The sequence below is a fragment of the Lepidochelys olivacea genome, assembly GCF_965140295.1.
Source record: "Lepidochelys olivacea isolate rLepOli2 genome assembly, chromosome: 15".
In the NCBI taxonomy this organism is placed as follows: Eukaryota; Metazoa; Chordata; order Testudines; family Cheloniidae; genus Lepidochelys; species Lepidochelys olivacea.
The window spans coordinates 30,047,870-30,073,563 of record NC_140425.1 but is presented as its reverse complement, the minus strand read 5'-3'; the positions used below and the strand labels follow the sequence as shown (position 1 = coordinate 30,073,563).

Below are 25,694 nucleotides of genomic sequence, written 5' to 3'. Positions count from 1 at the left end.
CGTATAGACCAGGCCTCAGATGTCCAAATCCTACCAAATTTCAATAAGAGTTGGGCATCTATCTCCCACAGGCTCCTCTGAAAATCACAGTCAAATCCTATAAAAGCATAAACAAAAAAGTCACTATCTTGACTATTACGTCTAGCACAGTTGCTAACCAGCCATCGAATACCAGACTTGTTTGTACTTCACTTGTAAGGAAGGGAGTGTCATCTAGTAGTTAGAGTGGGGAACTGGTAATCAGGACTCCTGGGTTCTGCCACTGACCAACTATAGTACTTCTGCCTTTTTCTACTCATCAGAAAAAATTATCTACCACACTGGGATGTCACGAGGCTTAATTTTTTTGTAAAATAATTTGAAATCCTCTCACAAGAAGAATTAGAGAAATGCAAAATTATTCTCCTCTGGGACTTTCAGGAGAGCCTACAAGAATTCCCACTGAAAGACAACAGGACTTGGCGCCAAAATCCCAGCCATTCCTGTTAAGCAATGTCTTCCTTAGCCCAGCACAAGATCAGCTCAAACAGGGTTGGGAGACAATGCTCGGGGTTAAAAGAAAAGGCACACCTTGCAAGCACTCATCTTTGGCCGACACATGAGTGGAAGTGGCAAACTGGAGAAGGTGCAATATCTGGCACGGGGTGGGGAGCAAGAATAAAGATTTGAGGGGCGGAGGGCCCTAAGCAGCTGGGAAATTGTGGTAAAATTATAGTTCTATCACTGAGACTCACCTGCTTTACATTTGAAACATTTAAATTACCTCAAATTCTTCCCAGAAGCCTTGCTTGACTTTATCTGTGGTCTCTGCTAGCTTGCTTAGTTCTCGCACCCGGCTTTCAATCTCTGCAGCATTAATACGGGTTGTATTCAGGGGCTAATCAAGAAAGATATTTTATATTAAACCACAGCACAGCAATAAGAACAGGAGAAAGCTAGTTTACACAGATCTCCTGTATTAAACATATTGTATGTAGGTACCACTCAGGGTTTTAGGACCCAGACTTCACTCAAGATTTTGAAGCCCTTTTCTTTTTTAAATCAGATTCATGTGGTGGTAGTCACACAGTTTCATGGTTCCAGTTTCAGTGCATTAAGCTTTTTGGATTTTAAAATCCTTGTAGACCCAGAACTCCAATGAAGCCAAGGGGAGTTCTAGATGCAGCAGAAATGGAGAATTAGGTCCTTTATAGATGGCTAAAAAAAAAACTATAGCAGCTTAAATCCAATCATTGGATCACCCTGAAAGATTAAGATGCTGTTGTAAGAGAAAAGGAGTACTTGTGGCACCTTAGAGACTAACCAATTTATTTGAGCATAAGCTTTCGTGAGCTACAGCTGTGAGCTGTATGCTCAAATAAATTGGTTAGTCTCTAAGGTGCCACAAGTACTCCTTTTCTTTTTGTGAATACAGACTAACACGGCTGTTACTCTGAAACCTGTTGTAAGAGAGGACGGTAAATTCACTTTTGGTTTTAACACTGAATGAATGTCTTCCAACACCTTACAGAATGTAAGAAAAAGGTTGATCTCCCCCCACCACCAGCCTTCCCACCCCTATCTCCTGAGTTAATTAAATGTTTATGATCGAAGTTCTAGCATTTACTAAGCTCACCTGCTTGAGCTGTAGTACTGTGCCCAAAGTTTCTACCATGGGGTTCTTCTTATAATGTTCCACTAGATCTGTTAGAGAGTCAAATTTTTCCCCTCCGCCAACATCATATTTCAGCTCCTTCCAAGAAAGATATTCAAAATGTGCTCATTCATAGCAATGTACACAACAAACAATATAAAGTCTGCATTAATTACCTCTTTCAACTGTTCAACCAACCACAAGATCCCTTAAATGAGTACTTAAAAACCTATTTAACTATCCCCTGCCATTCCCTACTGAAATGATAAAAGCTTACTTGGTACAGTCATATTCCACTGAAAAGTTGTAATACATTTCTAATTAGAACATTTTAATGTTACCTGCTTTTTTTTTTTTTTTTTTTTTTTTTAGGATAACAGTGCCCCTATCTGATACTCACCCCAAGTAGAATACTTGAGGGATACAATCAGAGACTCAGATGTGAATTTGTGAATAAATCGAAACAAAAGCACCACAGAATCTACACTGGGTCCTGGAACGCAGGTATTGGTACTGTAGTCCTTGTTTAAAAAGCAAGGCAGCAATATAGTTACTATCTCATCTACCATTAGCATCTATGAGGTTGCCACAGATCAACTGAGGGCCTGGAGAACTCTAACAGTAACTTTAGTTCCCAAACTTTCATAAACTCAAATAATTAAACATGTTAAAACAGCTAATATACATAAAGATAAATGTTCATAAAGATCTGCAGCCACCTAGAAGATAATAGGGCGATAAGTGACAGTCCTCATGGATTTGTCAAGAAAAAATCAGATCAAACCAACTTAATAGATTTCTTTGGCAGGGTAATAAGCCTTGTGGAGAGGGAGAAACCAGGAGATGTGGTATATCTTGACTTTAGTAAGGCTTTTGATACTGTCTTGCACGATGTTCTCATAAACAAACTAGGGAAATACAACCTAGATCCGGGGTTCTCAACCTTTTCCTTAATGAGGCCACCCCCCAACTTGCTAAAAAATGCTACAGCCCACCTGGGCCACAACGGTTTTTCTGCATATCCAGTAGATTAAAAGCCAGGGTTGGCGTTGGGGGTAGCAATCAAGGCAATTGCCCAGAGCCCCACACAACAGAAGACACCGTGAAGGTAAGTTGCTCTGGCTTCAGCTTACAGACCTCAGCGGGGCTTGGGCTTTTTGCCCTGGGCCCAGCAAGTTTAACGCTGGCCCTGCTCTCTGGTTTATTTTGGCAGACCCCTGAAACCTCTCGCGGCCACCCGGTGGGCCCTGGACCCCTGGTTGAGAACCACTGACCTAGATGGAGCTACTATAAGGTGGGTGCATAACTGTTTAGAAAATCATTCCCAGAGAGTAGCTATCAGTGGTTCACAGTCATGCTGGAAGGACATAACAAATGGGGTCCTGTAGGGATTAGTTCTGGGTCTGGTTCCATTCAATATCTTCCTCAATGATTTAGATAATTGCATGGAGAATACATTTATAAAGTTTGCAGATATACCGAGCTGGGAGGGGTTGCAAGTGCTTTGGAGGATAGGATTAAAATTCAAAATTATCTGGTCAAGCTGGGGAAACAGTCTGAAGTAAATAGGATGAAATTCAATAAGGACAAATGCAAACTACTCCACTTAGGAAGGATCAATTCCACACATATAAAATGGGAAATGACCGCCTAGGAAGGAGTACTGCAGAAAGGGATCTGGGGAGTCATAGTGGAACATAAGTTAAATATGAGTCAACAGTGTCACACTGTTGCAAAAAAAAAAAAAAAAAAAAAAAAAAAAAGCAAGCAAACATCATTCTGGGATGTACTAGCAGAAGTATTGAAAGCAAGACACGAGAAGTAATTCTTCCGCTCTACTCCACGCTGATTAGGCCTCAACTGGAAATACCGTGTCCAGTTCTGGATGCCACATTTCAGAAAAGGCATGGACAAATTGGAGAAAGTCCAGAGAAGAGCAACAAAAATGATTAAAGGTCTAGAAAACATGACCTATGAGGGAAGGTTGAAAAAAAATTGGGTTTGTTTAGTCTGGAGAAGAGAAGACTCAGATGGGACATGATAACAATTTTCAAGTACATAAAAGTTTGTTACAAGGAGGAGGGACAAAAATTGTTCTCCTTAACCTCTGAGGATAGGACAAGAAGCAACAGGCTTAAACTGCAGCAAGGGCTGTTTAGGTTGGACTTTAGGAAAAGCTTCCTAACTGTCAGGGTGGTTCACCACTGGAATAAATTGCTTACGAAGGTGTGGAATCTCTGTCACTGGAGATTTTCAAGAGCAGGCTTGACAAACCCCTGCAGGGATGGTTTAGATAATACTTAGTGCTACCCTGAGTGCAGGAAACTGGACTAGAAGACCTCTCGAGGTCCCTTCCAGTCCTACAATTCTATAAATAAAGGCAGGAAATTACACCTCTACCCCAATATAACGCGGACCTTGGGAGCCAAAAAAATCTTACTGCGTTACACGTGAAACCGCGTTATATTGAACTTGCTTTGGCCTCTAGCATTTCCATTATTAATAGTCACTTCCCACCCCCTGACTGACCGCTTAGAACCCCCGACCCATCCAACCCCCACCGCTCCCTGTCCCCTGACTACCCCGACCCCTATCCACACCCCTGCCCCCTGACGGGCCCCCCGGGACTCCCACATCCTATCCAATGCCCCCGGTCCCCGTCCCCTGACGGCTCTGCCCCCAGAACCTCTGAACCATCCAACCCCCCATCCCCTATCCCCTGACCGCCCGCCGAGACCCTCTGCCACTTATCCAACCCCTCAGCCCCGGCCCAGCACCCTTAACATGACGCTCAGAGTGGCGTGTCAGATCAGACACGCTGACGCGCTGGTCTGCCGGAGTGCACAGCCCCGCCGCCCAGAGCGCTGCTTTACCGCGTTATATCCAAATTCGTGTTATATCAGGTCACATTATATCAGGGTAGAGGTGTACCTTGAAATTTGGACAGTATTTACTGAATGCAGCCAAAAACACAAAAACCTCTAACAGGCACTCTCAATTAGTTGCACCATTTCTGCCCCAAATTCCTGATTTCTCTATACTAGGCATGTGGGGAGGGTTGTTTTTGCTTTTTTAAAGACAAATAAAGGTATTACAAGAACTGTATTTTCTAAAATGGATTAAAGTACTTTCAACAGATTTGACCCTTTAACACCAATACTCGGGCACATATTAAAATGTTTTCAGAATAAAAATAACCATCAAGAATTAATCCTGGCATCAGATAGTTTAAACACATTCTTTAGTAAAGGCAAACTACCCTACCTGAAATTTAAACTGTAGGACAAGGTTTCCTTGGATTAAATATTTGCTGTATTTTGGTTGTTATTATGGAAAGACATTATGAAAAAGACAAAATATCCATCCTCCATAGTATAGCTACAAAAAAACCCCACCTGAATGGATTCTCAGATCTATTATATGAAAAGAGAAGTAGTAAGACAAGACTGCAACAAACTTAAGAGAGATTCATGAACGCGAAAGGCTACATCAGCAGAGGCTTTGAGACAGACTCTTGATGCAATCAAAGGGAAACCTCTTAGAAGCTCCTCAGCAATATAGATATGCTACGGCACGATTCAGTCAAAAAACCAAAATGCTACTAGAATTCTTGAAATTAGCAAAGAAGTCAATTTAAGCAAACAAACCATATGCTATACATACAGCACCATCTGACCAAAATCAGTGGACTGAATAGTATTGAGAAGTCTGTAATGCCTCTCCTGACAGAATAAGCATGCAAACCAGGAAAGAAGCCTTTACAGTCAAGAAGTTCCAGCTTTACTGTACCTGGCACCGAATCATGACATGGGTCACTTTCGATTTCCCATCATTACTCTCGCCTTTATCATCTCCTGTCCGGACTGAAAGAACAAAGTCTCCTGGGTGGCTTTGACTCTCTCTCACAAGGAAGCTTCCATGTTTTCCTTTTTCTGTTAATAACTTTTCAGCTTCTTTTCCAGAAAGGTGTCCATGAAACCACCTTAAATTTACAATAAATTAAATAAATAAATATAGTTGCCCTTCTCTTCACTGTACCCATGACTTAGCCCACCTGCTTTAAACAGCTATAACAAGCCAAAATGTTCATTCTAAACTGAGGTTTCAAGGGCTACAAGAGTTGCTAAGGATACACAAAAAACCTGGCAAAGTATAAACTTAGAAAAAATATGAATTGAGAGGGCGTGTGCGCACATACAGAAATACTTCACAAGTAATAAAACATTATCCAGAAAACAACTCTCAAAACAGAACTTTCATACACAGAAAACTGATTAAGATACTTGAATTCTTATGCATTTCAACCTTGGAAGAACGCCACCATTGCTTAATAAAAATCTATACAGATCACAAGAAAGAAATCCCAAGAGAAAAGTCAGCAAGAACTGAAGTGGGTTCTAATAAAATTTCAGTTACTGCAATTAGATACCTCAATTTCTCTCACGTATTTTGCCATTGCTTATTTTATGCACTTGCATGATTTCAGGGCTCTTATGTTAACAGAAAGTTTTCCTTACACACTATGAAATACAATTTCATCAGCCCTTATGATGGCGTGGTTCCATTATTTTTCCCTGCTTTTTCACTTCTGAGAATAAACTGACATCTACTAGCGGTAATGCTGACTAATGGGTCAGCCTAATTAATTCCAGTTTCTGAAGAGAACTAAATACATTTATTTCTGAAGAGTTCCTTCACTATACTTCCTTAGTAAGTATTCAAAGTCTGAGATCCTACTGATCATTGCGGTCTTGTTAAAAATGTCAGTTTCAGCAATCTGTATATTTGCATTTGACTTTTGTTTTCTTAAACCCACATATAATACACTGTTACCAAAATAAAATTATGCTCTGAAATATATACTGAAGTCACTGCAGTAACACATATAATTCTCTGAAGCTTTTGCAACCAATGAAATTTTCCAAGAAGGATCAGAAAGCAGGTTGTGTATTTTACTTATTTTTTTGTTTTAGTTACTGCAAGGTATAGGGCCTATCCTCTTCAGTCCAGATTCTCCCACCCTTACTCAAGTTGAGTAATAGCTTATTTTGCAAGTAGTGCCAAAGAAAACAGTTGGACTACTTGCAAGGTAAGGTACTGCCACCCTTACTTACACTGAGTAAAAGCAAATACTTAATGTTAATAGGAATCACATGCATACGTGGAAAGGAGAATGGACTCCTTCATATTTTTCACCACAATTTATCTCTCTAACCTTTCAGATGTAGGATCAGCACAATTCAGTGGATATTTTAACTCTATTACGTCTCCATTCTTTTCTTTGAGCTGCCCATGGTGTTCCATGTAATATTGGACTAACTCAGCCAATGTGGCAAATTTTTCTCCTCCATACAGGTCGTAGTAGTCTCCTGTGTTCTGGATCTTGATGTGCGTGACAGCTCCATTTCGCCTAAATGTTTATTGCACCAAAAAAAAGGCAACTTAGACAAGTTCGCCAATTTCAAACCAACCACTTTAAAATATTCCACTCTACTAGCTTGGAAATTTCAGTAGTTCAGTTTTATAGGTCAGTCATCTTCCAGCCGATGAATTGCAGCATATCTAAATTACTGAACACTGTGAGTGAAGAAACTATACCTTTAATAGCAGGGCAATGAAACAGTATCAAGGGTTACAAGAAGAGGAAGTGGTTGTTTAACAGTTAGTAGAGAAATAAGATTTTTTTTTTCCATTCCTTAATGGCTCCACTGAACCAAAACAGTCTTCATTACCCCACAGGGTACATCTACACTGTAAAAGAAGACCCACACGGCAGCAAGTCTCAGAGCCAGGGTCAACTGACTCAGGCTTGCAGGGCTCACGCTAGAGGGCTAAAAACAGTGTCGACATTCGGGCTTGGGCTGGAGCCCAGGCTCAGAGACCCTCTCCCTCCCCGGGTCTCCGAGCCTGAATGTCTAGACTGCTGTTTTTAACCCTGTAGCATGAGCCCCGCAAGCCTGGGTCAGTTGACCTGGGCTCTGAGACTTGCTGCCATGGGGTTTTTTTGTTTTTGCAGTGCAGATATACCCACGTCGTCCAATAGAAGCTGCACAGACCTCCTGTCCTCTACTTACAATTCTCATGACGGAGGGAAGTCTTCAGCATCCACAAGATGCCTCATTAGGGGTTCTGTGCTACCACTTTCTCCAGAGTGGAGTCCAGCTCTGCCCAGTATAGGAGTCAGGCTCTAGGAAAGGCTGGACAGACTCCAACTGCCACGTTCAAGGAGCAACCCAGACATCCTAACACGGTTCCCCAGCATGGGGATTTCCCTTAAAGACACGTCTGCTCCCTATAATCAGCCAAGAATAGCCATTGATGTAAGCAATTTGCCTCTACCTCCACTAATATCAATGAAGAGCAGAGATCAATGGCCATCCTGAGACCACCCTAGGTAGGACTTAGCAAATGGAATTCTCAGTCAGGAAACTTCAGCCTCCCCGCCCGCATAGATCTTTGATGAGGTCTCCTTCCCTTGACTCAGGTCCACTAAGACTACCTTAAAATCTAAGGCAACAATGAAGTGTCAGACATGCCTGTTTCCCCTTCCCTGTCCTCTAAGACAATGTGGGGATATGTACTCCAGAAGTCACATTTTAGATGAAGCTGGAATGCACGAGTTTACCTTAAAAACTTGGTCATTTCTCCTAACAAACATTACCTCAATACTTCCTTATTCTTGTTATAGGAAAGTATTTTGAGTGTGTGTGTGTGGAATGATCTCTATTTGACAAGCCACCATCCTATTCTAATTCAAATCCCCCTCACTTCTTCTGCAACCCCTAAGAAGTGAGACATTATGGAGGGAAGAAAAATTATGTTATTCCCTCCTTTGGGTTTTCTCCATGAGCCCTTTCTTATATGGGTTTTTAGCGGGTGGGCTCCTTGGGGAAAAGACTATATTTGCATGCTGTGCTGTACAGTGCCAAGCACATTTTTGGCACTAAGTTACACTGCAAATATCTATCTAAGGTACCTGGCAAGTTTTTAAGTACTATCAGCATAGCTAACGGGGTGATGAGGGGAGAAGAGAAGCCAGAATGCGGTATAAAGGAGCACAGATCTTACATGCACGATCTTGCTAATGCTGTCACCTCTGCTACTTTCTGGACAGGAACCCTAAGGGTTTTCTTTAAAAGGGTAGGGAATGGAGAAATTATGAACTGGCTGCCACATCACCTCTACCTTTCTGGCTCACTACAGAGCCAGGATCCACAGTCTTCCCAGCTCTGCACAACTTGGAAAACCAAAGGCATTTGGGTTCCTATGCAGAAGAAAATGTAAAACTATCAACATAACAGACTCAGAATTCAGAAATGGAGAACTTGTAGATGACACAAGGTCATCTCTCTACCCAAGCAGGATTGCTCTCCACAGAACAATGGCAATTGTAGACTTCTGTATGTTTGGGACAAGTGGGTATTAAGGACAGAGCCTCTCAAACACTTAACTTACCGAACAGAAAGTGTAAAATCTCCCGGGTTACTTTTACTGGGCCGGGCCAGAAAGCTGCCATCAACGCCTCTTGTCAGCAGTAAATTTTCTGCCTCCACTCCAGTAATATTCGGGTGAAACCATCTACACAAGATAAAGAAGGAAAATAATTTAAAACCAGAATCTCTCTTTAGATGATGCCACATTGCCACACAAATATCAGATAACATTAAAATCACTGGATGCAATATTGGATTTTAAAGAATTTTGTTATGCTCTGAAAAAAATCATCTCAAAAAAATGTCAATGTAATTCTAACTTGTACTTTTCATGTCACCAGTTAAAAGCAGGTTTTCTTCTACATATTGCTGAGATCCTCTGATAAGAGAGGTCAGATAAGTGAAAGTACTATACCCACACCATTGGAAACTGTTTATTTCAGAGGAGACATGATAAAAAGTATATAAAACAAATGGTATAGAGCAGAAGTCAGGCACTTGTATTTATCCTCTCATAACACAATAGCAAAATCACATTCAATGAAACTGAAAGACAACTAATAAGAACAAATACACGCACTCCTCACCACCACCACACACACAACTTGTGGAACTCGATGCCACTGGATTCCATGGAGGTCTACAGCTTATTAGACATACATAAGAATACTGAAAACATCCAAAGTAACATTAAGATAGTTTTATTTAAAAAGTAAAAATAAAACAAAACCTCATGCTTCAGGGCATAAATCGATCACCGACTGATGATGGGGGAATCAGGAAAAAACTTCCCTTGTGGACAAATTATTCCACAATTGTCCAAAATATAGCTTTCTTGCACCTTCCTCTGAAGCATCTGGTCCTGGCCACTGCCAGAGATTGGCTACCTGACTAGATGGAGCAATGTTCTGATCTGGTCTGTCAATTCCTATGGTCCTAAAATATCACACTCTTAAAATACAAAACACAGAGGAACATCATATTGGTTTTCACCACCCACAAGCAGCCTCCTGAATGACAAACAGTGGACCTCGCCGGAGAACCATATATGGCTTATATCTATAACTAAAGAGTTCAGCATCACCACCTATGGCATTACATTTCAGCAGACGTATTCGTAGTGATTTAGTTAACAAGTCCACGTTTTACATATCATCACACAAGTTTTATTCCTCTGCTGCAATACAGAAGTAATGCAGCATTAAGATGGCCAGCAACTCTACTGTCCACAAACACCTGTCAGGGATGCTCTTGATAATACTTAGTCCTCCCATGAGTGCAGAGGACTGGACTAGATGACCTCTCGAGATCTCTTCCAGTCCTATGATTCAGGTAACTGGAAATGACCTCCAGGGACATGCTTTGTGAACTAAGGAGAGACTGGGATTATTATACTATCAATGCAATCAACTGAAGAGAAAATCTGAAGTTTGCATCAGCCCTCACTATCCATTATTTCCCTCTCCATCACGGTTCCCCTGTACAGGCCAAAGGATGCTCTCTCACAAGGAAATGACTTAGGGAAATATAGTTTGGAAGCTGAATCAATACAGTTGTGTACATTAAAGACACATGAAAATGCACACATACTAATAAGATCAGCTCCTTTGCCAAAATTTCAGAAACAGAGATAATACTTAAAAGTTTGTGGGTTTTTTGTTTTGTTTTTTTAGATGAGTTCACCTTCATGCAGAGACTGAGCATGGAAAATTTCGACCAAAAGGTGTTCGAGAAAGTTACAACAGAAACTTAATTATACCTGTAAATATCTACTATTTATATTACCTTTTGGACCAAACCAGAAGTCTGATTCCCATGGTACAGCTGGGGCAATGGAGAAACAATACACAAGCAGATGTTTGAGGAGAGTTCCCAATATAACCAGACATGTTTTAAAAGCTGAGAGACTAAAAGCAAGGCTGTCTCCACTGCCACCCAGACGGCCAAGACAGAACACAGAACAAAATACAGTACTGTCACAGAAATGCAAAATTCTGGGCAAACAGCGTGCAACCATTTGACTGCAGTGGCTTTGCCAGACTACTTTCTTGGGTTTTTATTTTCACGTCAACTCTTGAAATTAAAGTCTTCCTAGACATTTGAAAGGCTTCCTTATTTTTGTAACTGCTATAAATCATGCACCTCGGACATCTGCACTTTGATATTAGACTTGCACAGCATATCTGAGAGAAAGCAGCAGAATCCACTGCTCTTGAAAAACCCAATGAGTTTTTCCCTGAGTAAAGCAAAACATCACAGCAATACAAACACTTGGCTGCTTTGCAGAATCTGCTCTGTTACACTTATAAGAATACTATAACTAAAAATGTACATAGCATTTCTGATTATTCCCAACATAAATCCACATTTCACAGTAAGCTGCCATAACAGAAAGCTGTGCAAGTGCATGCAGCCACTTTGCTCTTTTGATTGGTTCAGCAATTCATGAAAGGCAGCTCAAATTGAGAAAGACTTGTTATCATTATTCCAATAATATAATATTCCATACTCCCTGCTCTGGCAAATTTTTTCATAAAGAATACTCTGGACACTTTTAGAGCTTCCAAAACAGCCAAGTCCCTAACATAGTCAGTTTAACTAATATACCCATGGAAGCTAGAAGTAAAGGTGCCCAAGTGCAATTTGAAAAGGAAGTAATCCTACACGGGAACCTTAAATCTGTCTGTGTATATCCTATCTAACCAAGAGAACCCCGTTCAGAATATTGCACCTTTAGCAGAGCCACCAAGAAAATAACCTACTCTGGGTATAGCTCAAACCAGGAAAATGTAAGTAAAAATCCAACTACTTTGAGTTGTCACAACAGACTTGAGTTAATCCACTGACAGATAATCTTATATTTATCCAATGTCCATGATCCTGAAAGACCCCAAAGCTTTTCAAACTATAAATATGCAATACCACTGAAATGCAGCTGCTTTTGGGCAGTAACCGATCAGCACAACAGTGAGACATGCATTTTGGCTAAAAAAATCGGGGAAAACCCCTACTCTTCCCTAAGAGAGTCATGGGATCTTCAAAGCCCACGCAGGACCTCAGCTTTCCTCATCTCCTTTGAAAAATACACATGGTACATGCATGATATTCAACATAGTTACTTTGAAAGATTGAAGAGAGTAAACCCTGTTAGCTGGATTGGCAAGTTTCTATGATCACCAACTAAACCCAGCAACATAACCTGACTGTCTGCTACTCACTTTCACCCAATTAAGTAACTGATAACTTTAACCTCTTCTGGACCACAGATGATCACACTTGCTTAGAAAAGAGGAGTCTATGGTAAACACATAGTGTGTATTATGTGGACTGTGGATTATGAAAGACAGACTTATCCCACACTGGTGATCAGCCATTAAATGGTAATAGGATGACGGACAAGATGACCCTGCCAAAAAAATAAAATAAAAAATCTTAGGGTCAGAAGGATTGAATTATGAAGATTATATGGACCAAGGGCTAGATTTTTAAAGGTATTTAGATGCCAAAAGATGCAGGCAAGCACCTAGTACAATTTTCAAAGCAGTTATCTTTAGACACCTTTAAACATCTGGTCCTAAATGTGTACACCTAGACCAAGCAGCTAGGTGGAGAACACAGAAACATTCTACAAGTACCTGGAAAGTGTAAACTGCAAGAAGAATTTTATGTGGTATACAAGGAGACACAGGGATAGAACTAGGATGAAATTAATAATGGGAAAATTTTGCCTGAATGTCAAGAAAAGTTTCCTGATGGGGGAAATGTATTAATCTTTGGAATAGTTTGCCAAGAGAAGCAGTGCAAGCCGCATTGCCCGGGATTTTAATAACCAGACTGGACTGGATGCTTGAAAATGTACTCCAAGTAGGGTGACCAGATAACAACTGTGAAAAAACAGGTCAGGGGGTAAGGGGTAATAGGCGCCTATATAAGTCCCAAAAAACGGGACTGTCCCTATAAATACGAGACATCTGGTCACCTTAACTCCAAGGAACAATCTGGCTATGAAGGATAGGCAATACACTGGTTCATCTATTAGGTTTCCAACAATCATACCTCACTATAGAACTTCTACGAGAAGCAGTAACTTCAAAACATTGTCATGTAGGACTTTTTATTATATGTGGGATTTAAGTGACGATTTCATTGAACTTTAATTATAATTACATGAAAAAGAGAAGCGTAGATATAGGAATGTGAAAGTATTGGAATCAATTCTACAAGCATGCCACATGCAGAACTTCCACTAACTTCACTGCAAGTTTCCACACATGCTACTTGCAACACCTGGTCCTACAAGTACACAAATATACATACCACCACATTACTAGTTATACACATCATGTAAAGTTATGCCAAAAGACAATACATCTCAGTGAACAGAAGGGACCATAATACAATATATTTGAAAACTGGTTACGGAATCATGTAAGATTATAAAAGGAGGATCTTTCTTCCTGTAGCCCACCAAAGCTGGGGTTTGGGACCAAAAAAGGTACATGCAGGAAAGTGACCAAGTTTTTGCACATGTTATAACTTCTGTTCTAATGGTAACTGGTTCTCCTGCTCTCTCACTCTTGTATTTTTGGCTTTGAGTAGGAAGATGCATTTGTCACCCACCCCAAATAGAAAGAAATGGGGGTGTTAGCGATCTGTGTTAAATGGTTCCGGACCGGTGATCAGGATAACCTCATTTGGCATACTGCCACCACATTTGCGCTTTTGAACCATGCTGGCCACATCCTTTCCAACACTGGTGGGAAAGCAAAGAGGATTGCATAGACACAGATAGGAGTAATATAAACCCTATAGAGGATTTTCACTTATGTTTCCTTTCATAGGAATGGAATGTATTTTAGATTTTTTTTTCTTTCCTTTTCTAGCTCTGTTCTAAGCAGACACAGGAGTTATTCCTAGTGTAAAACTGACCAAGAGCCTATAATACAATCAAAAATCAATACATAGCAACATATTCTATTTATGCCCACAATGAGAACAGAGGATTTCATGTTCCCCAAAGCATGATTTAATAGTTTCAGTCATATAGCATTCTACTTGGCATTTTACAATAAGACAAAAATGCTAGTGGAAAGATAACCAACGAGGGACAGTCAAACATCATTTACAACAAGGACGACGGGGATACCAGATAAGAAGGCGGCCTTTTCCAAGAGTATTATATAACAGGGAACATGCCCTTGTTTCAGATAAAGAAATATTCTGGAGAACCAGGGTATGACTGTGCAAAAGCCCTCTTTGCAGAACTCAGAAGGTTTAGGACATTCTTGAATCACAAACTACATTAACAGTTTTCAGAGTAGCAGCCGTGTTAGTCTGTATTTGCAAAAAGAAAAGGAGTACTTGTGGCACCTTAGAGACTAACCAATTTATTTGAGCATAAGCTTTCGTGAGCTACAGCTCACTTCATCGGATGTATTCAGTCCACTGAGTTTTGGATGACAAAACTAGACAGATAAGGAAAGTGGTGACTTTTAGTTTAATTATTCCTACTTATAGGCTCACTGGTTTGTCTAAATTTCTAATCTTTATTCACTCTCTCTCATGAGCCCCTTTCAACTTTAACTTTTGAATGGGCTAAGAGGGCTAATTCTCAAGAGTCAGACAGAGAGCAAAGATGAGCACCTAACTAATGCAGGCACATGTATTTTAGGCTTTATTTTAAAAGGGGGGTGGGAAAGTGTCACTGAAACTGATATGAAAAGAAATACTTAAGATTCCACCCCCACCCCCCATTTCAATTTTTAAATTTCCCTCCCACTTTAAACATCTACCCAGCTGCTGGAGATCCAGACACAATAACATAGTGTTAAGAAGGAAGAGAACCCTACAATGAAATTGACAATCTAGCTTCATCATTGTAAACTGAAAAAGAAAAAGTAAACAGACAGTGTAAAGCAAATCAGATTTTTAAAAAGATGGGTCAGTTTTCATAATCAAAGGAATTAAATACAATTAAAATTAAAATATGATATTTCTATCTTGACAGTGCTCCTTTAATTCAATTATTGTGATAGATTACCAGACCAAAAAGAATAAAAGAAAATAAATGGAAAATGTAATGACAAAGGATAAACGAGTGTCTTCTACACAGTAAAAATGAGATGTGGGAAAACCACACGCATCTGCAATAAACTCAAATTTAACGGAGATTTTCAAAGTCTAAATCCAGCAATCCTGCAGGTATTTGGAAGTAGATTGTACGCTGCTAAACTACAACGTATCGGCCACCTAAAACATGAGCCTGCAGTTGATAACTCTAGAAGCTGATTCACGTTTTAATTCCCAAACCCGCACGCTCAGTAACGCAGCTGTTGCTAATGCCCACTGCCACACGGGAGGAATTCTCCATAGCCTGGAGTGCCGGACGGCCAGTTTCCTGGGCCACTGGGCACATTAAACCGTGATCTGCAGGGGGAGGGCCCCTGCCTGCACCAAAGGACACCGGGGGGGGGGAGAGGGGAGGAGGGGGGCTGGGCTGCTGCCCTTTAATTCACCGCAGCAGAGAGCGGCCCCGCACCAGGGGGAGGGGGGGCGCGGCCTGCCCCAGGGGAGTCTCTGCCGCCCACCGCCGGGCCCTTTGCTCCAGGGGAAGGTGGGGCCCCGCCGCGAAAGGGGCAGCTGGCCCCGGCCCCCTCGCCTCACCTCCGCGATGTCATTTTCCCCCGCGGCGCCCGCAGCTGCCCGTCCCCCCGAGTCTCGGCCTCTCACGGGGGGGGGGGGGGGGGAAGGGCCCTCCCCCGGCGGGACGCGGCCTGGGGGGGACCCGGAGGGAAGCGTGAGAAGCAGCCGCAGCCAGGCCGCGGAGACACAGAACCGCGGCGCAGCCTGCCCGGACGTCATCCGCCCGCGACCGGCCCAGCCTCCATGGGCGGGGGCGGGGCCGGCTGGGGCGGGCCGCGAGCTTGCACGCGCCCGTCGGCCGGGAGCCCTGGTGGCTGCGCAGGGCGGGCACGCGGGGCCTGCGGGCACGCGCTGATAGCTGCGTTTCCTCGTCCCGGGAGCTCTGCTGGCCTGAGGGATCCGCGCGGGACGAGGGCTGGGTGTTTTAGAGGAGCTCTGCGTGCACCCATAGGTGCATCTTCTGAGAACTCTCTGCATGCACAGGATCCAATTTCAAATGTCTCGTGGTAACACCTTGTACTTAAAGTAGCACCTTTCATCTAAATCTTTTGCAAACACGATCTGAGGCGATACGTTAACTTGATTTGAATGAGTATTTTTTAAAAATCAGTTTGCTGATCGAGATCCTTTTTTAAACAGTGCTATTTTTTAAAAAAATCCTCTTCCAAAAATACGAGGCATCTACTCCCCCCGCTGGAGTCACCCTACTGCATGAGAGGGGAACCGCAACTAACCATCTACAAAATACTTTACTGTATTAAAAATGCTCTCAAAAATTCAAAGAAACAAACGTTCATTTATAGTTGGGGTCACACATAATAGGTACAATTTTTGTCTACAATTGTGTTTTTCAAGTCAATAGTGTCGCCTTAAGTAACCTTTATACAACTCTGTGAAGTGGCTACATACAGACTGGTAAACTAAACTATATGGAACCATGACGCTGATAGGTGTAGGTTTATTATTAATCAAGGCCCCAATTCTGCAGATTAACACAAACTTAACTTTTACAAGTTCCAGGTAATGAAGTTAAACACTTAGCTGTTTGCTACGTTAGAGAGGGGGGTTAAGTCATCTGCAGAACCAAGAACAGAACCCATAAGCCCTGTAACTTCTCAACACATCACATACCTTCTTCTCCAACCCCAGCCAAGATAGAATCCAGGCAGTCCCACTCGTGACCAAATCCCCCTACCCCCTTCTATAACCAGAGGGCGAGAGTGTCCTCCCTTTGACCCAGATCTTGACCCTCCCCCGCTCCGTAGTGAAACCTACAGGCAGCCAGCAACCGCTAGAGACCACAAACTACATCTCCCAGCGTGCCCCGGAGTGGACGGGGTGATGTCAGACGCTGGGCTCGCTTTAGAGCCGGGTTCCCGGATATTGCTCCCTTTCCCTTCTAGGAAGGTAAGAATGGCGGAGTGGCGGCGCTTATTGCTGGGGAGCAGTAACTACTATCTGCCGCCATCTGCCCTGAGGAGGCTCTGAAGGGCCCGCGGGTCCGGCTCGGTGGCTCCGGGGAGGCCGGAGGCATGCGGGGGCGCACGTATGTGCGGAGTTCGCGGGCCCCGGTGACTCCGGGGGTGTAGGCCGCGGTTGGCCCGCTCTGGTGACTGTGTGGCTGGGGATCCGGCAGCCGCCGCAATGGGTGGAAAAGCGCCTCGGGTGGGGGGTGATCCTAGGAGCCCCTTTCCCCGGGCGCCGACCAGACTCGGCCGGAGCAGAGGTTGGGAGTCTGTAAAGTGCAGACCCAGCCCGGCTTGAACCCTTCGGTCCGAAACGTATGAGGACGCTCCAGCCGGAGGCAGATCGTATGGGTGGTGGGCACAGAGAGGAGGGGGATTCTTCTTTCGCCTCCAGTCTCTTCTCCTTGCGGTAAATCATGTCGGAGCCTTGCCTAGGTTGGGGACTCTGTCTAGGGCATGTATAAGAGTAGAGCATGTAAAAGCCCCAAGTCACCATGTTGCTATGGCCTTGGGCATGAGAAGCTGGCTGTTGCCCCTCTCTCTACTTCCCTAGTCTATGGGCTGTCATGCAGTTGCAGCCCCAACTTGTATGTGCGTTTTCCTCTTACCTGGGATCTCTGCTTTAGTACTTTTGGACATGGTCAGGTATCTGAATTGTAGCCCCTATATTTACTATATAGGTGGCCTTGTGTTACAAGCGAGATGTAGTGGATGTGGTGTCCTGTGCATCTTGATTAGGCTCCATGTAGATTAGGTGGCTTTGATGCAAAAGATAGTACAGTAAATATAGCCAAATAGTCTCAAGACCACCGTAGGAACACCATGGATTTTTTTAAAGTATAATTTGCTTTTGTTTTTTGCAGCCATTACATTTTTTCTGTGCAGTTTCTTTCTTTGATGTGACACATCACTTATACTTTATTTTGATATTTGGTAGATGGCAGGCGAGAAGAAGGCAGGTGAGAAGAAGGCAAAGAAGCCTAGAAAGCACCATGCAAGCCGTAACCCAGTGCTGGCCCGAGGAATTGGGAAATATTCCCGATCAGCAATGTATGCCAGAAAAGCCATGTACAAGCGCAAGTATGATGCGCCAGAAACAAAGGTATAAAGGGGATGAATTTCCACGTTTAACTAATGACGTTGTGTCTCAAGTTTCACAAGTTACCTTGTTTGAAATTTTTGTTTGTTTTGTTAATAGATAGAAAAGAAAAAAAGAGAGAAAGCACCTGCTACCCTCACAAAACCAGTTGGGGGAGATAAGAATGGAGGCAACCGTGTGGTAAAAGTTCGTAAAATGGTAAGAATCGATTAGTGGGGGAAAAATAACTACATTGAACAAGCAGAATTTTGTTCCTGCTAAACACTGAGTTACAGAGTTGCACTGACGTAGATGACAAGAGAATATGCTTCCTATTTTGTAATGAAAAACTTCCATAGAGAGTGCTGCTGTTGATGTACTTCTGGGCTATGAGACAGTATAATCTCCACTATAGATTGCCTGTATAGCACTGTAAAATTGTTATGTAGATACTTGCATTTAAGATAGTGACTCATTAATATATCGGGTTTGGGGGGGGGGTTAAAAGAAGTGGGGTGGGGAGTAAGAGTCTTGCTTTTAAAGAGAGATGCACATCACGTTTATATTTACTGTGGCTTTTGTGAACAGGTGTTCCCTAACTGGTGTGTGCGCCACTGATGCTATGGGAGCTTGATGCCCCATACATTTACTTCACAATAATTTTTTTATTAAAAAGAAGGTGGTACACTTAACAATAAAGCTGGGGAGCAGCTGTTCTAGGCAAACTAGGAACCTTGTAGTTCACACCCACAGTGTTCACATGGGGGAGCTACAGCACTGCTATTCACACCTCTGTGGGGCAGTGTAGACATGGCCTGAATCAGAGAATGTGTACCGTTGGCTTCTGGGTGTATATTACTGGGCTAATTGCCTGTTGACATGTAAGGGAGACTACTACATGCAGCATTATGGAGATTTCCATGGGAATACCCTGACACCCTCCATGATGGACTAGATTCATTGTCTGAATGGGCATAGGCCTATGAATGAGGAGCACAGTAGGGCACAGTCTGGCATTTCTTCTCTAGTGAATTGTAAACACAATCACAAATAACATACTTTTATTTTTTTCTATGCTGTGTAACTGATTAGCTATCTGATGCAAAATGCAACATTGTGTACCTAATATGTATCACTTAGAAGTGCCAGTTTCTATAAGAGGCTAGCCTGCAGCAAAGTGAATCCTGGGTACAACAGAGAAACACAAAATCTAAAGGGGGATAGGGTGGAAATGGCCTTTTAGGAAAGATAGTCTTCCCATGAGAGAAGAGGTGTTGCATCTGCTAAAAGCAGAAGGATCAAAACTCAGATTAAACTGTTTTCACTAAGTTCACTGATGGAATAGTAAAAGTGCGGTTCTCGCTAATAATTTGCTGCTTTTTCTCTAGCCTAGATATTACCCAACTGAAGATGTTCCTCGCAAGCTCTTGAGTCATGGCAAAAAGCCCTTCTGCCAACACAAGAGGAAACTGCGGGCTTCTATTACTCCAGGAACTGTTCTGATCATTCTCACTGGTCGCCACAGAGGCAAGGTACAGGAGAATTGTCTTTCATATACCCTTCCATGCCACATCTGCTCTACCAATATTTTGAAGAAGTTTCTGTATACTCTACAGAGCCTCTGATGGCAGAGCCCCTATTGTAAATGCAGCATACACCAACAGAAGGAGTTTTTCAGTCAGTGGTAGGGGCGGCGGTTTTCCCCACACCCCTGACTGACATAGGTACATCAATTTATAAATTGAAGTGTAGCCCACGCCTTTCTTATACCTCTGTGATAGGTAAAGAATTGGAGGGACTTGCAGCTGATTGATTGCTAGACTTTGCCCAATGTAAACCCATATAACTTACAAAAGGGGCTGCTTAGGAATGCAGTTGTTGGGTCCCAAGCCAGTTCCTGTTCTGTTCTAGACAATTAAACATAGTCCAACTACTTACGTTTCTGGTTTGGTTTCCTTAGCCATTGGAAATGGTCCTGTCAGAATAGTTTTTGTTCTACAGTGTTGTGGATTTGGTACTGTTCTGCCGTTCGCCTTTCTGGCTAAAGTGTGTGTCTCCTCCTTTGAAATTTTTTGTACAAAAATCAGCTCCTGATATTTTCCCAGACATCAAACTGCATTTAGCTTTGCTGTCTGAGACTAATGTCCTATTGTGTTTGGTTTTCAGCGTGTGGTCTTCCTGAAGCAGCTTGCTAGTGGTCTGTTGCTGGTAACAGGTAAGAAACTTTATTCACTCAAGTCTGTTGAATTCCTGTTGAATTCATTGTAAGTCTGTCTTCAGACTCTACCATGATTAGCGTTGTTGTACTTCCCTAATAACACCAAACCCTTTGTCTGTGAATAGACATTTTTCTGACTAGCCTGAGGTACCTGTGATATGACTGTTTAAGTTCTGATATCATTCAGTCTTCCAGTTCTAGAAACACTGGATAGCACTGGAAATCTGAGAAAGGGAGTGAAGTGCCCTTCCTTTAGAAAAAGAGGGCACATCATTGGCAGTAACAATAACTTGCAGTTAAGCCTTGTGGAGCTACTGAGAGATTCGAAAAGTTTAACATTAAAGAACACATTTTTAATAAAGTATCACTGTGCTTTAATACCTGGAAATACTGACAATGCAAGGAAACTCTTAGCATTATCAGAAGCCTTGAGAAAGGCGTCTCCTAATTTTATTTATTAGTTCGGATTTTAGTAAGTGAAGCCAACTGTCCTCTGCAAGAAGACCATCACTTCAAACTAATCATCCTAATGGAAAGTGACCTTCCTTTTAGTGTAGCTAAAGACACAAACTAGAAAGGGAGTACTATTTCTCCAGTGATAAGCTGACATTGCAACTCCTTCTGAGTATTTTTTTTATGCCACCAGGACCCTTGGCTATCAATCGTGTCCCTCTGCGCAGAACTCACCAGAAATTCGTTATTGCCACGTCTACCAAGGTTGATATCTCTGGGGTGAAACTTCCAAAACATCTCACTGATGCGTACTTTAAGAAGAAGAAGCTGCGTAAGCCCAAACATCAAGAAGGCGAGATCTTTGACACTGAGAAAGAAGTAAGGAAACAAATGTAATATTTAAGAATTTTTAAGAACATTTTAAAAGAAAGCAAGGTCAAGTCCACTAAAATGCATGAATCTGACAACAGCTGTGTTGGTCACAGGATATTCGAGACAAAGTGAGTGAGGTAATATCCTTTTTTTTTTTTTTTTTTAAGACCCAACTTCTGTTGGTGAAGGAGACAGACTTTCAAGATATAGTGCTTTTCAGATATTACCTCCCCCCCGTGTGTGTCTAACACTGGGGAAAAGACATCTTAAAATGTTGCTGTTTATCAAAATAACTCCATACTGAGGAGGTGCTTGAACACAGCTTCTTAAAGCAGCATCTCCAGTGTGCATGGACTCAATCGTGTACTGTAAACAGAGTCATAAAATAGCCTTGAATTTTCTTAATGTGCATTCTGTGGTCTCTTGTCCATAAGTGTTCCATGTATTGTGATTTTAGGGGCTCCGTTTGCATCAGCTGATAAAATTTAGCAACAGCTCTTTTAGCTAAGGTCTATTTCTATTCTTTTAGATAAACTCTTATCAGTTGTGTAAACTCAAACAGCTTTAATTATCTACTGGAGGTGACTTGAGTCCTGTGGCCCTGATAGAACTATTTTTGGTTGGGTTTTTTTGTTCCCTGGAAAGGAAAATTCCAAGTGAATGCTGAGAAATGCTTACTCAGTGAAAAAGCCCTTGGCATGGCAGGAAGCAAGAAGCCAGCCTTAGCTCTGTAGGGATAACCAACTGGGTCTAAATCTCTGTAGTATTTTAACTCTCTCTTAATTTTGTTCTTTAGAAATATGAGATAACAGAACAACGCAAGGCAGATCAGAAGACGGTGGACTCTCAAATCCTGCCAATAATCAAGAAGGTGCCTCAGCTCCGTGGCTACCTGCGTTCTGTATTTTCTCTCTCCAATGGAGTTTATCCTCACAAATTGGTGTTCTAAATTTTCTGAAAACACATTAAAATTGGGGAAAAAACTGGGGTTTGTCTGATTCCAGTTATAATTAGCTTTGTAATGTACATATCTTAACAGAGTTTGGATTGAATAAGCAATAAGAAAATTGCTAGTGGTTTTAAGTTGTGCTATTTTGAGGAATGTGGCCCTGCATTTTGAACAGATGGAGTTTCTTACATGACATGAGCAAGTGACAGCTTTCAGAAATGCACTGTTAAAACCATTAGTCCCATTTAAAATCCAAATGATAAGAGTGCTAGGCTTGGTGCTCACACTACTTGGGAAGGATATCCTCTACAGGTCCTTCTGGCTAGTAGTAGTGACAAATTGGGGTAAACTTTTTCAAGGTTTTTAGTCAGTGTTCTTATATTTTTCCATGTCCTGCCATAAATGGACCAAGTGTCTTTCTTGACAGGAAACTTTCCAAAACTATTCTATCCATAACTATTAACTTTTTAATGTTCACATGTGTATGTGTGACTCCCCTGGTATTTCTGCTTTCACTAACATTGAACTTCCTTACTGGTGTTGTGGGAGTAAGTCCTGTTTCAGTTTCTGGCTCTGACAGACTTGCTGGGGGTGTTTTGACAAATCACCTAAGCCTCGTGCTTCCATTTGTTCACGTACAAGAGCTAGATCCTGCAAGGTGCTGAGCGCTCTGGTCCTGATCTAACAAACCACTTAAGCATGCAAGTAGTCCCACAGAAGTCAGTAGGCCTACTGAGGTGTTCAGTTAAGCACATAAGTGCTTGGAAACTTGCAGCATTGGACCATTAGGCATGTTCTTACTCACTGGCCAAGGTAGATGGAGCTCTTAAAAATCTGCCACTGCAATGTGCTACATAAGGGCAAAGTAGTCTAAAAATGTACATCTTGGCATCTATCAGAATACAATTTAATCCACTGCTGTCAAATTCCTGAGCAATAGACAAGATAGCAGCCCACTCAGTGTATTTTTATTGCCTTCATAACATTCAGATTTCTGCAAAATTTTAGAAAATCTTTTATATTAAAAAAAAAAAAAAGCAGCCCACATCATTGCAAAAATAACTTCATATGTGACCTAAGTGAAGCAATGCAGTGATTTCTTCCAGAGTCAGCAACATTCATTATTTCATTGCTGATCATTTTAGCAGATGGAACATGAGCTGGGAGTTGCTATAGGAAAGGGAGAGGTGGAGGAGGCAGAAATAGTGAGGGCCCTAATAGTGAGTATGATCTTCCATTGAGCAAAGTTGAATGTAATAACAGTAAGTGAACAAATTACTGATTTACAAGCCAAAGGCAATATTCTACCCAGTGGGATAGGGGGAGAGTTTTGTTATTTTTACAGTGCCAGTATAGTGGGCCCAGCCTGTGACTAGGGTTCCTAGGCCCTACTACACTACACCTAAATACAGGAGAGGATCTAGGGCTTGATGGCTCTGCGTAGTACAAAATTATGCCCCAGCCCTCTGAGTGAAACTGGATTTTGGCTCCCTACAACATAGGTGGCACTTCTAGTCCACATAGAACCTCCCATTTGCCTTGAGGTAGGCACCTTCTTTCCACTAACAAGCAACATGTTTTAGTACAAGTAAGATAAATAAGCAGTTTAATTTTAGCTGTCTTCTTTTTAAATACAAATGACTCGTCTGAGGATCTGTCCGTATAGGGAAGTTTACTGATTTATTACAAGCTCCCACTAAGGACACTCATACCAGTAAACTTCTTTATGTAGAAAAGCTCTTAGCCTTTGACCAAGGCTTCAGGTATCCTTAACTGAATAACCAGAGCCCCTTCCAAGCCACTGCTACATAATTCACCAGCATTTTAAGTTTTCCTGCAGCTTTGTTCAGCTAGGATTTGAAAAATGCACCTTTCATTCACCAATCACTGTAGAAATCTCAAAACAAATTATACCAGTTTTCTTGCAGGCCACAACAGCTAGATACTACACATTTAAAACAGGATATCCTACCCAAGTGGAATCCTGCAAAACGTAAACTGCCCAAGTAGCACCATTATCCTGACCAACTTCCTAACATGCCAGCTCTTCTAAAATCCTATACTTTCTCCTTATTCCCTCCTGGCCCCAGTATCGGCTATTGCTTCATTAGCCTGAGCACAGAGGACTCTCTGCTCATAAGCATATCTCTGAGTTTATTTTGAAACCTGATACATTATTCTACAAATACCTAGAATTCTGGGTTCCTATGAATGTATGCACATCATCTGTACTTAAGGGGAGATTCACTCTTTGTCCATTAACAGGAGCAAATTGCTCTAAAATGAAGAAAGGTCAACCCTGATTGGTTCCAGTTTTCCATCTCAAATTGCACAGAAATATCTGGAAGACGATGGCATTAGTAATATAAATAGTTCTCTCAAAAATCACAGTTGTGTACGCAGATTCGCAATCAACCTTCTGCCCAATTACAGAGAAAAAATGCTCACTTTCAAATACCTCTTGCAGAAATGCCTGCGTAGTTGGCTTTCCTACTTAATGGATGTTGTTTTTCTTTAGTTAGTATTGGCATAGGGCTCAGTGCGGCTGATCATATGTATGAAGTACATTGTACAGCAGAGGGAGTTGATGAGCAGTTTTCAACCAGCCTTAAGCAGGTGGGGCCCATAAACATAGGTCCTGTCACTCAGTGTTGCAGGTTGACCTGTGTGTTATCTATTCCTGATGTCTCTGAAAATATCAAATATTATTCTACATTAGCTCTAGAGCAGTGGTTTTCAATCTGTGGTCTACGGACTCTTGGGAGGTCTGCAGACTATGTCTAAGATTCCAAAGGGGTCCATACCTCCATTCAAAATATTTGATGGGTCCACAAATGAAGAAAGGTCAAAAACCACTGTTCGAGAACATCTATATATAATTTTCTCTCATTTGTCCCATTCTTCTTTTAACCTGCCTGTCACAATCAGTGTGTACTAGATGTGCTCTTTGTCAGTGACTCATCAAGGTATGTGGGTAGTTGAGGTATGTGTTGGGGTATATTCAGCATTTTCTTAAAATAACTGAGGAACGGTCATATGACAATATTTGACAAGATTGAGGAAAAAACCCACAACCCTATCTATCTTTAAAATAATAAAATCTCACTTAAATCCTGTTGTCCATCACAATTTGTAAAGTGACTCTTACCTTTCTAGGATCAGGTTCCTCAGTGATTCAGATAGAACTCCTATTGAAGTTATGTGCAAGGGGCAAAGGGAAGCATATGGTCATGAGCATGGAACAGTGGTTCACAAACTTCATCAATCCGCGAACCCCTTTCACTAAAATGTCAAGTGTCACGAACCCCCTCCTAAAAATGAACATTTCCAGGGATTTTCTCCTCATGACAGTATCTTTATTACCTTATGAAAATGGTAACACTCTTCCAAGATCTCACTTCGGTCGCTTGTATCACTTTGAATAAGCCTGTTATAAGACAAGGCTCCTAG

The 25,694-nt window shown here is 41.9% G+C and overlaps 2 protein-coding genes across 2 annotated transcripts in view; one reads left to right on the top strand and one right to left on the bottom strand.

The window, feature by feature from the left end:
* Positions 1 to 15,905, bottom strand: part of PTPN11 (protein tyrosine phosphatase non-receptor type 11) — a 38,198-nt gene extending 22,293 nt beyond the window's left edge. The window contains exons 1-6 of the mRNA XM_084648712.1: positions 15,730 to 15,905; positions 9,089 to 9,211; positions 6,849 to 7,043; positions 5,423 to 5,615; positions 1,616 to 1,732; positions 764 to 877 (exon numbers count right to left, since the gene is read on the bottom strand). Of these exons, the coding sequence (XP_084504838.1) occupies positions 764 to 877; positions 1,616 to 1,732; positions 5,423 to 5,615; positions 6,849 to 7,043; positions 9,089 to 9,211; positions 15,730 to 15,743 (756 nt within the window). The 5' untranslated portion in view covers positions 15,744 to 15,905. The remainder of the gene's footprint in view (positions 1 to 763; positions 878 to 1,615; positions 1,733 to 5,422; positions 5,616 to 6,848; positions 7,044 to 9,088; positions 9,212 to 15,729) is intronic.
* A 1,129-nt stretch (positions 15,906 to 17,034) lies between these two features.
* RPL6 (ribosomal protein L6) lies at positions 17,035 to 25,355 on the top strand. The gene is made up of 7 exons (XM_084649473.1): positions 17,035 to 17,115; positions 18,112 to 18,276; positions 18,373 to 18,471; positions 19,641 to 19,784; positions 20,419 to 20,467; positions 21,117 to 21,301; positions 22,092 to 25,355. The coding sequence occupies exons 1-7, from the start codon at positions 17,050 to 17,052 to the stop codon at positions 22,242 to 22,244; spliced, it is 861 nt and encodes a 286-aa protein (XP_084505599.1). The 5' UTR covers positions 17,035 to 17,049; the 3' UTR covers positions 22,245 to 25,355.
* The last annotated feature ends 339 nt before the right edge of the window (positions 25,356 to 25,694 follow it).

Bases quoted from the DNA above. Each gene is read 5' to 3' on its own strand.
- RPL6 (XM_084649473.1), top strand. From the start codon at position 17,050: ATGTCAGACGCTGGGCTCGCTTTAGAGCCGGGTTCCCGGATATTGCTC. The intron at 17,116-18,111 runs GTAAGAATGGCG...GATATTTGGTAG, and splicing joins TCCCTTTCCCTTCTAGGAAG to ATGGCAGGCGAGAAGAAGGC. The intron at 20,468-21,116 runs GTAAGAAACTTT...TTATGCCACCAG, and splicing joins TGGTCTGTTGCTGGTAACAG to GACCCTTGGCTATCAATCGT.